The sequence below is a fragment of the Rhinoderma darwinii genome, chromosome 11 (genome assembly GCF_050947455.1).
Source record: "Rhinoderma darwinii isolate aRhiDar2 chromosome 11, aRhiDar2.hap1, whole genome shotgun sequence".
NCBI lineage: Eukaryota > Metazoa > Chordata > Amphibia > Anura > Rhinodermatidae > Rhinoderma > Rhinoderma darwinii.
In genome coordinates, this window is record NC_134697.1 from 29,350,940 (window position 1) to 29,364,643 (window position 13,704).

Here is a 13,704-nt window from a genome sequence, read left to right on the forward strand (position 1 = left end):
TTTTACATGGGACAATGATCGGGTGAACAAGCGTTCATAAAAACGATCATTCCCCATCATTGCCCTGTATCATCGGCTGACCGCATCTTTTATGTGGCCAAAAAGATGGTCCCTAGTTGGCAGCACATCTCCCTGTGTAAACAGTAAGATGTACTACCAACATGATGCAAATGCATGGGGAGGAATGATCGTAGTAATGATCGATCGTCCCCCTGCTAACGATCATTGCTTCATTTTAAGGGAGCAAATAAGGCCTGATAGACATGCTATATTGCGATATCTGCCATGTAAAACCACCTTTATAGATTTTGCATCGGAGACGAGGAGTTTTATGTTATGCCTGTAGCCTTTAGCGCTTTTTAGGCTTTGTTCACTTCTTTGCCAGGGTCCCGTTCCAATGTTCCGTCTGAGTTTTCAGTGAGAACGGGAACCCGACTGACACAAATGGAAACCATAGGTTTCCGTTTCCATCACCATTGATGGATCCGGTGCCAATGGTTTCCGTTTGTTTCCATTGTGCAAGGGTTCCGTCGTTTTGACGGAATCAATAGTCGCAATGGAGCCCTGACGCCGATGTGAACGAAGCCTAAGGTAATGAAATCACCACTGGTCTGAAATTTCCAATTGGTAATAGAGAAGGCTATGCAAATATGTATATACTGCTCCTATATAACTAAAACCTGATATTCCTCTATTGTATTAGTCTTACTATCACTGTATTCATTCAGCCCATTCTTTAATTTATAGACAATTGTTTATTTTTTTTATTATTTCCTCCTCTCAGTGATAATTACAGATAAATGGATCTAAATGGATAAGATACAATAGACTCATCTTATCGCTTGGCTCTTAAAAAAATAAAAGGTATGAAAGGAAAACGTGTTGGGATGAGCCAACATTTCTGCATTGTCAATAGCAATGCTATTAGTGTAGACTAAAACCCCACTGTAAATTCAGCAGGTGACACCAGTATCCAGCAGACTTACTGGAGCCAGGGCCAAGGGACATTTGTCGGAAGTGAGAACCTGGAATGGTTACGTTAATTAGTCCTTTCTGATAGCTATTATCCATGTTTTTGGTTCTTCCTTTGATGTGATTTACACATGCATATCCAACAAGCTATAAAACAGAGACTCACCATGGACTGAGATCTTAAACACAAACAAGACAAAGCTGATAGGTCCAGCCACCACAGACTGGGCTTCAACATGGTCAGACAAAGCTTTTCTATAGACTTTATCCTCACAGGGATTAAAGAGGAGACAATGCCTGGGAGAGAGGCCTCAAGATCCCACATCCCTTGTCTTCCACAACCCCAACCTCCAAGCAAATACTCTGAAAGACCAAACCATCTCAAACGAAATGATCAACCAGTACCTTCTAAGGATACCAAGATCTTCAAGAACCTTTCAGAAGAGTCGGGCACTTGTCTACAATACGTTGTGTCTTCCACAACCAGTGAGTACTATATTTGTATAATTGGACCTTTACATAGATTTTAATAATACATAAAAAATCATAATAGTATTTATCCATCATCTACTTTTATATAATAAGACTTGTATCTACTGCATGTGAACTTTCTGTATTTCTTATTTGTATTGATTTTATAGTATGGAGAGAGATCTATAAATTTATGAAAAAGTCCTCATTCTCAGGTTATTACCGTATATTCATATTTTAATGTAGACCAATCCAGCTTTTCTAGAAGTTCAATAGAAAAAGTCGTAAATTCTTTCTTTGATATTTTTGAAAAATGGTAATTTGTTCCTATTCATGCTTGGACTTGTTGACTGTACAATTACTCATTTTTCTACATCTTCTTAAAATTGTCTGTAGCTCTACACACTATAGGAGATATGTCCCAGGTTAAAGTTTATGAATGATATCAACATAACCCTAGTATTTACTGGTACCATAAATGCTTTCTTTTATTACATGCTTCAACCTCGAAACTCTACGTTTTATTACTCTTTGGCCAATCTTTAGTAGTATTCTTTAAAAATTTTGTAGGGGGTATGGATTTCAATGACTGTAAAAGATTAGTGCTACCTACCTAATGCTTCTATAGTCATGTTTGTGTATTGTATGGCGTGTTTACATGACTGATTTTTGTTCTTTTTATTGTGGTTACACAGCTCCACACAAAGATTGGGGAAGTTCAGATGAATCTACACCCAGTTGTTCTGAGGATGAAAGTGAGCAGGTCAGTTCTCACAGTCCAAAGAGTGGCCTCCAAGAAGATGTAGACCATGGTGGCACCAGTCCAAAAAGTGAAATGCATCGTAGGATGAGAACAGCCTTCACGTTCCAGCAGATCTGCAAGCTTGAAGAAATGTTCAAGAAGCAGAGATACCTGGGGGCATCTGAAAGGAAAAAGTTATCGAGTTCCCTTCAACTATCTGAAATCCAGGTAACGATTTATCTAATATTAGAGGACTGCACTATAGTTTAAATAGTAGATTGTAAACTGTTATTGAATGAAAACTATGACAATAGTCAAAAATTAAATAAAGGTCCTTCTACATCTAACACATAATAGGCCCAAAAGTTATATTTCTTGCTAGAACAATGACAACCACAGATATCTCTATTTTTCCATGACCAAGACAACCTATAGTTTCAACACAAATTTAAATATTCCAATTATGGCATTATTTTTGGCAATTTAAAGAGGCTCTGTCACCAGATTTTGCAACCCCTATCTGCTATTGCAGCAGATAGGCGCTGCAATGTAGATTACAGTAACGTTTTTATTTTTAAAAAACGAGCATTTTTGGCCAAGTTATGACCATTTTTGTAGTTATGCAAATGAGGCTTGCAAAAGTCCAAGTGGGTGTGTTTAAAAGTAAAAGTCCAAGTGGGTGTGTATTATGTGCGTACATCGGGGCGTTTTTAATACTTTCACTAGCTGGGCATTCTGATGAGAAGTATCATCCTCTTCTCTTCAGAACGCCCAGCTTCTGACAGTGCAGATCTGTGACGTCACTCACAGGTCCTGCATCGTGACGGCCACATCGGCACCAGAGGCTACAGTTGATTCTGCAGCAGCATCAGCGTTTGCAGGTAAGTCGATCTTACCTGCAAACGCTGATGCTGCTGCAGAATCAACTGTAGCCTCTGGTGCCGATGTGGCCGTCACGATGCAGGACCTGTGAGTGACGTCACAGATCTGCACTGTCAGAAGCTGGGCGTTCTGAAGAGAAGAGGATGATACTTCTCATCAGAATGCCCAGCTAGTGAAAGTATTAAAAACGCCCCGATGTACGCACATAATACACACCCACTTGGACTTTTACTTTTAAACACACCCACTTGGACTTTTGCAAGCCTCATTTGCATAACTACAAAAATGGTCATAACTTGGCCAAAAATGCTCGTTTTTTAAAAATAAAAACGTTACTGTAATCTACATTGCAGCGCCTATCTGCTGCAATAGCAGATAGGGGTTGCAAAATCTGGTGACAGAGCCTCTTTAAGTAGGCAAAATGATAATATTCATCATTGTGGTCATTATACAGATATTTCTGGCCAATGGAAATCTTTTACTTTGATCTGAGAACTTTACAGATGTGCTAAAAAAATATTGTCAGCCACAATTGATGCCATTGGGCCTTTAAAAAATGATTTGAAAATTTCCCGTGTAACTCCATGCAAAAATTTAATTTTTCTAACTTTTGCTGTGATCACAATAATTTTCTATAGGATCCAAAAACACACCAGTAAATATTTTATTCCTTAAAGAGGCTCTGTCACCAGATTATCAAATCCCTATCTCCTATTTCATGTGATCGGCGCTGCAATGTAGATAACAGTAATGTTTTTTTTGTTTTTGTTTTTAAAAACGATCATTTTTGGCTAAGTTATGAGCAATTTTATATTTATGCAAATGAGCCTTTCTAATGGACAGCTGGACATGTTTTCTCTTTATTTCCAACTGGGCATGTATTGTGTTTTTAGCAACTGGGCGTGTTTACTTCTTTCACTGCACAATCACACTGTGCTGTGGATCATGCTGGGCTGGAACAATGAGAAGTGTATGACGCTGATTAGTCACTGATTGGTCAGCCTCATACACTCCTCTGTACAACACCCAGTTGGTAAAAAGTAAAAACACGCCCAGTTGTCCATTGAGAAACTCATTAGCATAAATCTAAACTAGCTCATAACTTGCTCAAAAATGATCGTTTTTCAAAATAAAAACCACTGCTGTTATCTACATTACAGCGCCAATCAGATTATGTAGGAGACGGGGCACTTATAATCTGGTGACAGAGCCTCTTTAAAGTGCACCTACACTACTTTAGTATAAAGCATGTTTGCCCTGTTCCCTCTTGGCTTCCTATTCCCACCACTAGGGGGCGACTAAAGAACTGGATACAGGTCAGCAACTTAGTGGTCACAATAAGCAGCTTGGATTCTTCTAAGTATCTGAAGATGTTGATAATCAAAGTCAAACATTTCTCAAGAATTCATGACAAATCAACATTCAGACTTTTAACAATATTATTTCATTACAGGTCAAAACGTGGTTTCAGAATCGAAGGATGAAACTGAAAAGACAGATGCAAGACCACCAACATCGCCTGACCACATCTTCTGTCTGCTACCCTCACCCCCTCTCTTACTATCATGGACCTCCAGTATCAGTTAACAATTTACTTTTCTACCAAACTCAGACCCATTCATTTCAAGCCCCAGAACCTGCATATGCCACAGACCCAAGATTCCTGTCTGCACCAGTACCACACCAGGCCATCATGAACAATACCCATCCAGAACAATACAGTCCATTTTTCAATTCTCGCTACATGTAGTTCAACAATGGGACTTTTTGGATTCACAAATATTTTTTGCTGCTTTTTTTTATGTTTGTTTGTTTTTTGTGATAATTTAAATTATAATACAGAAATGTGTAATCCTCTAGGAACTATTCTGTGAAATGATGAAAATCTGTGTACTATAACATTCAATTGTACAGTAATTATCTCTTGTTATGAATGTGTCGATAGTAAAATATCTAAAATTTATATATATGTTAATGTATAAATCGTGCTGAACTTCAATCTGTGGTTTGGTTATTGTTTTTTCTTAAACACTGAGGGATGTGTTACATATTATATATGCCAGTGCTCTACAATCTATGGCTACAACTCTCAATATCACCAGTAGTAGTTGTAACACTAAAGTTGACCATAGACATCCAACACAATCTAATACCTATTGGGACAACCTGGCTGCCCCACTAGCCAAGATATTCCATTGGGGAAATCAAGGACTGGACAGGTTGCATTTTTATTCATCAAGCCCATTGCTTCCTTTGAGATAAGCGGTGCCATATACGTTTGGATGCTGCTTATCTCCCCAGGAATAGAAATCTCTCATGGTCATTTGATAGAGTAACTGGACATGTGAGATGTGCTGTCAACAACGATAATATTTCACTTTTTTAAATCTATATGATTAGCAGATGAACGAGCATTTGCTCGTTCATATGCGGATTGCTGCCCTGCTTACACGGGGCAATTACCGGCAACGAGTGTTTTATGAATGCTTGTCTGCCCGATAATTGCCCAGTGTAAAAGGGCCTTTAAACAGGGGACATACCATATGTGCTATCTGTGCAGCTGATCAAAGGCTAAGCAGATAAGGGGGCCCACTGCTACCTCAAAGGGGTTGACCGGTCATAAGAAATTGATGGCCACCCCTGCCGATCATCTGTTTTGAAAGGGCCTCAGTGCTCACACTTGTAGCGGCGGTTCAAAGTATTACAGCATTCTCACATTGAAGTGAGTGGGAGAAGGCTGTAATACGGTGAACTACCAGTGTGTTGGCAATTCACAGTACCTGCAGATAATGAATGAAGGGGAAGCGGTGCTCTTACGAGTGCCGCTGCCCCTTTAAAACAGCTGTTTGGTAGGGGTGTCAGGAGTCAGACACCCCATCGATCAGATATTGATGGTCTATCCTAAGGATAGGCCATCAATTTCTTATGACTGGAGAAACGCTTAAAACTTAATTCTTCCGACTGTCTATTAGATGACATGTACATTCCCATCACTGTTTCACGATTACTGGTCGATTGGTACAGGGATGAGAGCCATGAATGAGGTGGTCTATGCCTAGTACCCCACTGCATAGCTCCCAACTTTCAAGTATCACAAAGAAGGACAACCAATGTTGCGAGCACAGAGGCAAATTGTTTTATTTTAAGCCATACCTCTAATCCCAGCCAATCCCCACCCATACACACTTGTTTCAGCCTACACAGTATCATGCTCCCATAGTGCCTCCCACACAATATAATGCCCCCATAGCTGCCACCGTACAGGATAATGCCCCATAGTTTCACCCATACAGTATAAAGCCAACACAGATGCCCCCATGCAGTATAGTGCCCACATAGATGCCCCCATACAGTATAATGCCCACACAGATTCTCCCATGCAGTATAATGCTCATATAGATGCCCCAATGCAGTATAATGTTCAAACAAATTCCCCCATACAGTATAATACCAAATAGCTGCCCCCATGCAGCATAATGCCCCCTTAGCTACCCTCACACAATATAATGCCCCCATAGCTGCCACCATAAAGTATAATGCCCCCATAGCTGCCACCATACAGTATAATGCACCATATTTGCACCCATACAGTATAAAGCCAACACAGATGCCCCCATGAAGTATAGTGTCCAAATAGATGCCCCATACAGTATAATGCCCAAACAGATTCTCCCATGCAGTATAATGCTCATATAGATGTCCCCATGCAGTATAATGCCCAAACAAATTCCCCCATACAGCATAATGCCCCCCATAGCTGCCCCATACAGTATAATGCCCCCCATACAGTATAATACCCACAAAGATGCCCCATACAGTATAATGCCCCCATAGCTGCCCCATACAGTATAATGACCCATAGCGGCCCTCATACAGTATAATGCCCCCTAGCTGCCCTTATACAGTATCATGCCCACTTAGCTGCCACTAATGCCAGTGCCTTTGTAGATAGTGACACAGTGCACATGTAGATAGTGGCCATGTAGATAGCACCACATTGTCCCCTGTAGATAGTACCCCTATATAGTGCCACAGTGTCCATGTAGATAGTGCTACACCCCCCCCCCCCGTAGATAGTGTCAATGGGACACCCTCTAGGGGCGGAAACCCTAGCCAGAGCATAGGCCGGGATTCCACTCCTAGAGGGAAGCTCTGATGTCACTGTCCATTTATGGGCAGTGACATCAGTGGCTACTCCCTGAGCGGAATCCCCGTTGCCGATTCTTTAAGCGCTGTGCTCGGGGAAGCCCTTGACGTCAGTGTCCATATATGGACAGTGACGTCAGTGGTGGAAACCCCATTACCGATGATCTGGCCGGGGATTTTGCTCCAGGAGGAGCCTCTGATGTCAATGTCCATATATGGACGGTGACCTCAGGGGTTTCCTCTAGGAGTGGAATCTCCGGCCAGATCATCGGCAATGGGGATTCCACCACTGACGTCACTGTCCATATATGGACACTGACGTCAAGGGCTTCCCCGAGCACATCGCTTAAAGTAGCGCTGTGCCCAGGGAGTCCTCAGCGAGAGGAGGAGCTCCCTCTGCTCCTCTGCTCTGAATGAATTCTGAAGCAGGGAACTGATGGTTCCCTGCTTCAGAATTGGGTTCAACTGTATCTGCTTTCTGAGGATGCAGATAAAGTTGACAGCGGGACATACCCCCAGCCGCCCGGGACAGCGGGACACCGCCCGGAATCCGGGTCTGTCCTGTTGAATCCGAGACGTTTGGGAGTTATGCCCCAATTAATATTTGAAAACCAGGAGCCATATATTGTCCTTGCTCAGGGGCCCTCTGCTGTATTTAGTCACCATCTGACAGCATTAATACTCACCCCTGTAGAGTAATGTTCTAATAGTCTGGATTATCTATGAAGTATTCAAATGAAGACCACCAGGATTTGGACCAAACACAGAAGAATGACAAATCTTTTAATTCTACGTTATCTCTGTTTAAGAGTTCCACAGCCGGCTTTGGCTTACAAATAATGAAAAATACTGCCGTGTGATAGTGTCCTTATACAGAATCCAGTGAGCATGTTTTGGGGGAATTCAGGAAAGACAGAGATCTATCCTCATCCACAATGTGTAATCTTGCTTTTCTATCTATGTGGACATTGAGGTGCCTAAATGGCATCGGGAACATTCCTTATACTTGTTTTATATCATTCATATCACATAACTTGTGTTATACCATGCATCTGTAAGTAATAGCACTGCTTGTATATTTTTCAGGTTTTAAAGACTTTATATAGATTCATAATAATAATAATAATAATAATAATAATAATAATATTATTTAAAAAAAACAACACCCACAAAAAATGAATGACAAGGCATGCTGACAGTCGCAGAACAGCTGAAGAGCTATAGAATGACACATCCCACTGGTTTATTACTTATTTGATCTCTGAACTCCTGATCTCTGATCTCCTTCATAACTTGAAGAAACCCAGTTCATTTATCATTTTCAATCTGTATTGAAGAAATGTCCTCTATTAGACCTTCAGTCATTTTCATGTTACGATAGAGCGTCAAGCCATCAGACCTTCACACACTTCCACCCTCATGCTGCTGAAGGTCAACTACCTGGTGCTCCTAAAATATGTTCTACCGTGTTTCCCCGATAGTAAGACACCCCCGATTGTAAGACGTATCGGGGGTTTCAGGGGGGTTGGCTAATATAAGCCGTACCCCGAAAGTAAGACATATGTCTTACTTTCGGGGAAACACGGGGGTATTGCCGCCTCCTGCCCACTTCCGCGCCGCCCCCCTCTCCATACGTCACCGCGCCGTCCCCTGCACTTGTCAATGCCGCTCTTCCGTGCGAACTGCGTGTTTGCGCAACAGCTGTCAAAAGGATGAATGGAAACAGAAAAGCACCACGTGCTTTTCTGTTTCCAAGCATCCAAACGGAGTGTCTTTGCGAGGAGCGAACCCCGAAGCTAACTTCACCGGGTTCGGCCAAACTCGTTTTGGCCGAACCCGGCCAAAAAATTTCCGGTCCGCGACGTCGGAAGACATTCACTGTGCATGGTGCTGAAAGAGTTAAACTGTTTCAGCACCATGGACAGTGACTTGCGATCCCAAAATCCCTGTAAAAAAAAATCGAAGTTCTAACTTACCGATTACTCCTGTCTCCTTCCTGCAGTCCGACCTCCCGGGATGACACTTCAGTTCAAGTGACAGCTCCAGCCAATCACAGGCCAAGCACAGGCTGCAGCCAATCACAGGCTGCAGCGGTCACTTGGACTGCCGCGTCATCCAGGGAGGTGGGGCCCGATGTCAAGAGAGGCGCGTCACCAAGGACGCGTCACCAAGGACGCGTCACCAAGGCAACGGCCGGGAAGTTCTCGGTAAGTAGGAACTTTATCTTTTGACAATTTTTTTTAATATAAGACATACCCCGAAAGTAAGACATAGTGGGGCTTTTGGGGATAAAAAGAAAGTAAGACACTGTCTTACTTTCGGGGAAACACGGTAGTTGTAAGGGTATGTTCACACGCAAACTCAAAAACGTCTCAAAATACGGAGCTGTTTTCAAGGGAAAATGGCTCCTGATTTTCAGAAGTTTTTTAAGCCACTCGCGATTTTCGCTGCGTTTTTCATGTCCGTTTTTGGAGCTTTTTTCGATAGAGTCAATGAAACACGGCTCCAAAAAACGGCTCAAGAAGTGACCTGCACTTCTTTTTCACGGCCGTTTTTTTACGCGTAAAAAAATGCAGCGAAAAACGCTCCGTCGGAACAGAACGTCGTTTTCCCATTGAAATCAATGGGCAGATATTTGGAGGCGTTCTGCTTCCGATTTTTCGGCCGTTTTTCGGGCGTTTACGGCCCAAAAAATGGCTAAAAATAGGCCGTGTGAACATACCCTAAGGAGATATGTAGCAAAGCTGAAGCCAGTCTTGGAGGGGTTCCTTGGGTCCACCAAAGGAAATTATTCTGAGGGACCACCCGTGGCCCGGTTTCCCACGTAGTGTAAACGCTGCGGAAATTCCGCAGCCTTAACAGTATCAGCAAAGTGAATGAGATTTAGAAAATCTCATGCCCACACTGCGGAAAAAAAACGCACAAAAGTTGTGCCGAAAGTATTCTGCGATGCGTTTTTCAATTCCACAGCATGTCAATTTATGCTGTGTGTTCTGTGCGGAGATTCTGCGTGTTTGGTCCATAGACTTCAATGGGGAGCAGAAATTCCACAACAGATTTATGTTGTTGCGGTTTTTACAGTGTTTACGCAGCGGAAACGCAGTAAAAAATGCTGGAAATCCGCAAGCGCACATATACTTTGCTATAACAAATTTTTAACACTAAGGCCGGGTTTCCATGGGACGGATATGCTGCGTAAAAAGCACACAGCCTATCTGACCTGGAACCCGCAGTACATTCCGTCCGAAACCCGCACCACATTTTTTCGGACCGAATTTCCGCAGCGATAAAAAAACACTCATACTTACATAGGTCATTGTTATGGTGATGCGTCCCTTCACCACAGTCTGGTCCGGCCTCCCTGGATGACACTGCAGCCCATGTGACCGCGGCAGCCTGTGATTGGCTGCAGCGGTCACATGGGATGCAACGTCAGCCCAGGAGGCTGGACTCCACGAAGAAGGAGGTCATTCTGTGTAAGTATGATTTTTTTTTCCGCAGTAGCGATTTTAGCACCGTAATCGATGTGAATATGTTGCAAAAGTCGCAACACTGGGCTTTCTGTTGCGAGTTTTGTATCCCCATTGAATTCAATGGGGAAAATCCGCAACGGAAAATCAACAAAAACGCAGCATAAATTGACATGCTGCAGAATTAAATACTGTATCGAAGGTCAGTTCATACAGGGTGAATATACTGCGTAATGGCACGCAGCGTATCCGCCCTGTCTGCCGCAGGGAATTCCGGGCGAAAAAGCGCACCAAACTGTAGTGCAGTTTTTCGCCCGGAATGTTCGCTTTAAAAAACTGCATTGCTTAGCCGGAATGCTAGAAGGCCGGCCTCCTGGGATGACGTCTCATCCCAGGAGACCGCTGCAGCCTGTGATTGGCTGCAGCGGCGGGCACATGGTATGAAGCGTTGTTCTGTGGCAGATTCGCAGTGATGCCAGGAGGATGAAACAGACTCCTAGGTAAGTTTATAATTTTTTTGTTTTCTGAGCTCCGTTTTATGTGGCGGGATCACTGCGAATCTGCCACAGAACAACTGTGATGCAGGATTTACATCTCCACTGATTTCAATGGGGAAATCCCGCAACATATAAGCAGTATTTACATAAATACAATTGAAATGCTGCTGAATTAATCTCCGCACCGCAGGTACATTTTTGAGCGTTTTTTCCGCTCAGTATTTACGCAGCGTGTGGATGAGATTTGTTTTACCTCATCCACTTTGCTGATGCTGTATTTGCTGCAGATTTTCCGCAACGAATTCCGTTGTGGAAAATCTGCAGTATTTACGCAACGTGTGAACTGGCCCTTAACGTTTATGCTGCATATTTTTTGCGGAGCGTAGGCATGACATTTTCAGAATCTTATCCACTTTGCTGCTACTGTAAATGCTGCAGTATTTCCGCACAGGATTCCGTTGCGGAAATTCTGCAGCGTTTACGCTACGTTGGAACCCGGCCTAAATCCGCAGGTAAAACCGCTGCAAAAAAATGCATAGTTTCCACAGCAATGTGAGCAGGAAAAACGCACTATTTGATGCAGATTTCTGTGACAGATTTACCAGCGTTTTTCTAGAGATTCTGCTGCAGGTTTTCTGTTGCTTTTTTCCAATCGTAATCTTTGTGATTATCATTTCACACACAGGACACATCATCAATAATATCTAATATGTGATAATTCACAAATAACCTAAGTAATAGACACGAGTGGCAAGAGTCATCTCTAAGGGTATGTTCACACGCAGTAGCAAAATACGTCTGAAATTACGGAGCTGTTTTCGCCTGAAAACAGCTACTGATTTTCAGACGTTTTTGTAACTACTCGCGTTTTTCGCGGCGTATTTTACGGATGTTATTGGAGCTGTTTTTCAATGGAGTCAATGAAAAACGGCTCCAAAAACGTCCCAAGAAGTGACATGCACTTCTTTGACGCAGGCGTCTTTTTACGCGCTGTCTTATGACAGCGATGCGTAAAATTACACCTCGTGGGAACAGAACATCGTAAAACCCATTGAAAGCAATGGGCAGATGTTTGTAGGCGTAATGGAGCCGTTTTTTCAGGCGTAATTCGAGGCGTAAAACGCGTGTGAACATACCCTAAATATGTTTGTCTTCTGCTGGACCTTTGAGGCACGTTATTATGTGGGAGCCTAGGTTTACGGGAAGGATCCTCTAGTAATCTGGGGGGCAGCTTGACCCTGGCTGATGCAGATCTGTAGACCAATAACAGAGAAGGAATTTGACATTGAAGCGGTTTCTGTTCTGTAACGCATTAGATTTACCTGTGGTTCTATGGGAAACTACAGATAACACATTATGATATGACTGTGAATTGTGACAAATTATAAACTTAGTTTGATAAGCTCTTCTGCATCTTTACATGACAAATGACAAATACAAAGAGACATTTCCAAGAATGAAGAATACATTTGTCTAATTCATTTACCCATTATATATATGTGCTCCTCTTCACAGTAAATAATTATTTTAGGCTCCCTATCAGATCTAGTTATACTGTATGTGGTGTTGTAATTCAGGCCAGAAAACATGAGACCATTATCTTCACAACTAAGATCGTCATGTGTTGGTTAATGCACTCAGAATGAAAGTCACTGTGCAATTCCCTTCCTGGACCATTTTTCTGCAGTTCCTGCAGGTGCTGGTGAGGGACGTCACCCCCTGTGCCCACCTGCTCCATTCACTTAGACTACGCTATAGTCTACAGTATTGCATACATCAGCACAGTGATAGATAGATAGATAGATAGATAGATAGATAGATAGATAGATAGATAGATAGATAGATAGATAGATAGATAGATAGATAGATAGATAGATAGATAGATAGATAGAAGATTATATAGTTAGGTAGACAGTGAGAGAGAGGGATAGATCGATAGGAGAGAGAGAGTGACAGGGAGAGAGAGAATTTGATAAGAGAGAGAGAGATATGAGAGAGAAAGAGACATGAGAGATGCAGATGAAAGAGACATGAGAGGTGCAGATGAGAGAGAGAAAGATATGAGAGAGAGAGAGAAAAAGAGAGAGAAAGAGAGAGATGAGAGAGAGAAAAAGAGAGAGAGAAAAAGAGAGAGAGAGATGAGAGAGAGGGAGATGAGAGAAAGAGAGAGAGAGAGGGAGATGAGAGAAAGAGAGAGATGAGAGAGAAAGATGAGAGAGAGAAAGAGAGAGAGATGAGAGAGAGAGACATGAGAGAGAGAGAGATGAGAGAGAGAGAGAGACGAGAGAAAGAAAGAGAGAGAAAGAGAGAGAGAGAGATAAAGAGAGAAAAAGAGGGGAGAGAGAGAGAGGCGAGAGAGATATGAGAGATCGTTATGAGAGAGATATGAGAGAGAGAGAGATCAATATTAGAGAGAGAGAGAGATCAATATTAGAGAGAGAGATAGATATGAAAGAGAAAGAGAGATCAATATTAGATAGATATGAGAGAGAGAAATCGAGAGAGAGAGAGATAGAGAGATAGA

At 42.4% G+C, this 13,704-nt stretch overlaps 1 protein-coding gene across 1 annotated transcript; it reads left to right on the plus strand.

Moving 5' to 3' along the window:
- The first annotated feature begins 1,208 nt into the window (after window positions 1–1,208).
- LOC142662934 (homeobox protein vent1B-like) lies at window positions 1,209–4,817 on the plus strand. Its single transcript, XM_075841228.1, has 3 exons — window positions 1,209–1,458; window positions 2,139–2,413; window positions 4,521–4,817. Exons 1-3 carry the CDS (start codon window positions 1,209–1,211, stop codon window positions 4,815–4,817), a joined length of 822 nt encoding a protein of 273 aa, XP_075697343.1.
- Window positions 4,818–13,704: the final 8,887 nt, after the last annotated feature.

Excerpts from the sequence above, each read along its gene's own strand:
- LOC142662934 (XM_075841228.1), top strand. The coding sequence starts at position 1,209 with ATGGTCAGACAAAGCTTTTCTATAGACTTTATCCTCACAGGGATTAAA. Across the intron at positions 1,459-2,138 it reads CGTTGTGTCTTCCACAACCA|CTCCACACAAAGATTGGGGA; the intron begins GTGAGTACTATA and ends GTGGTTACACAG. Across the intron at positions 2,414-4,520 it reads TTCAACTATCTGAAATCCAG|GTCAAAACGTGGTTTCAGAA; the intron begins GTAACGATTTAT and ends ATTTCATTACAG.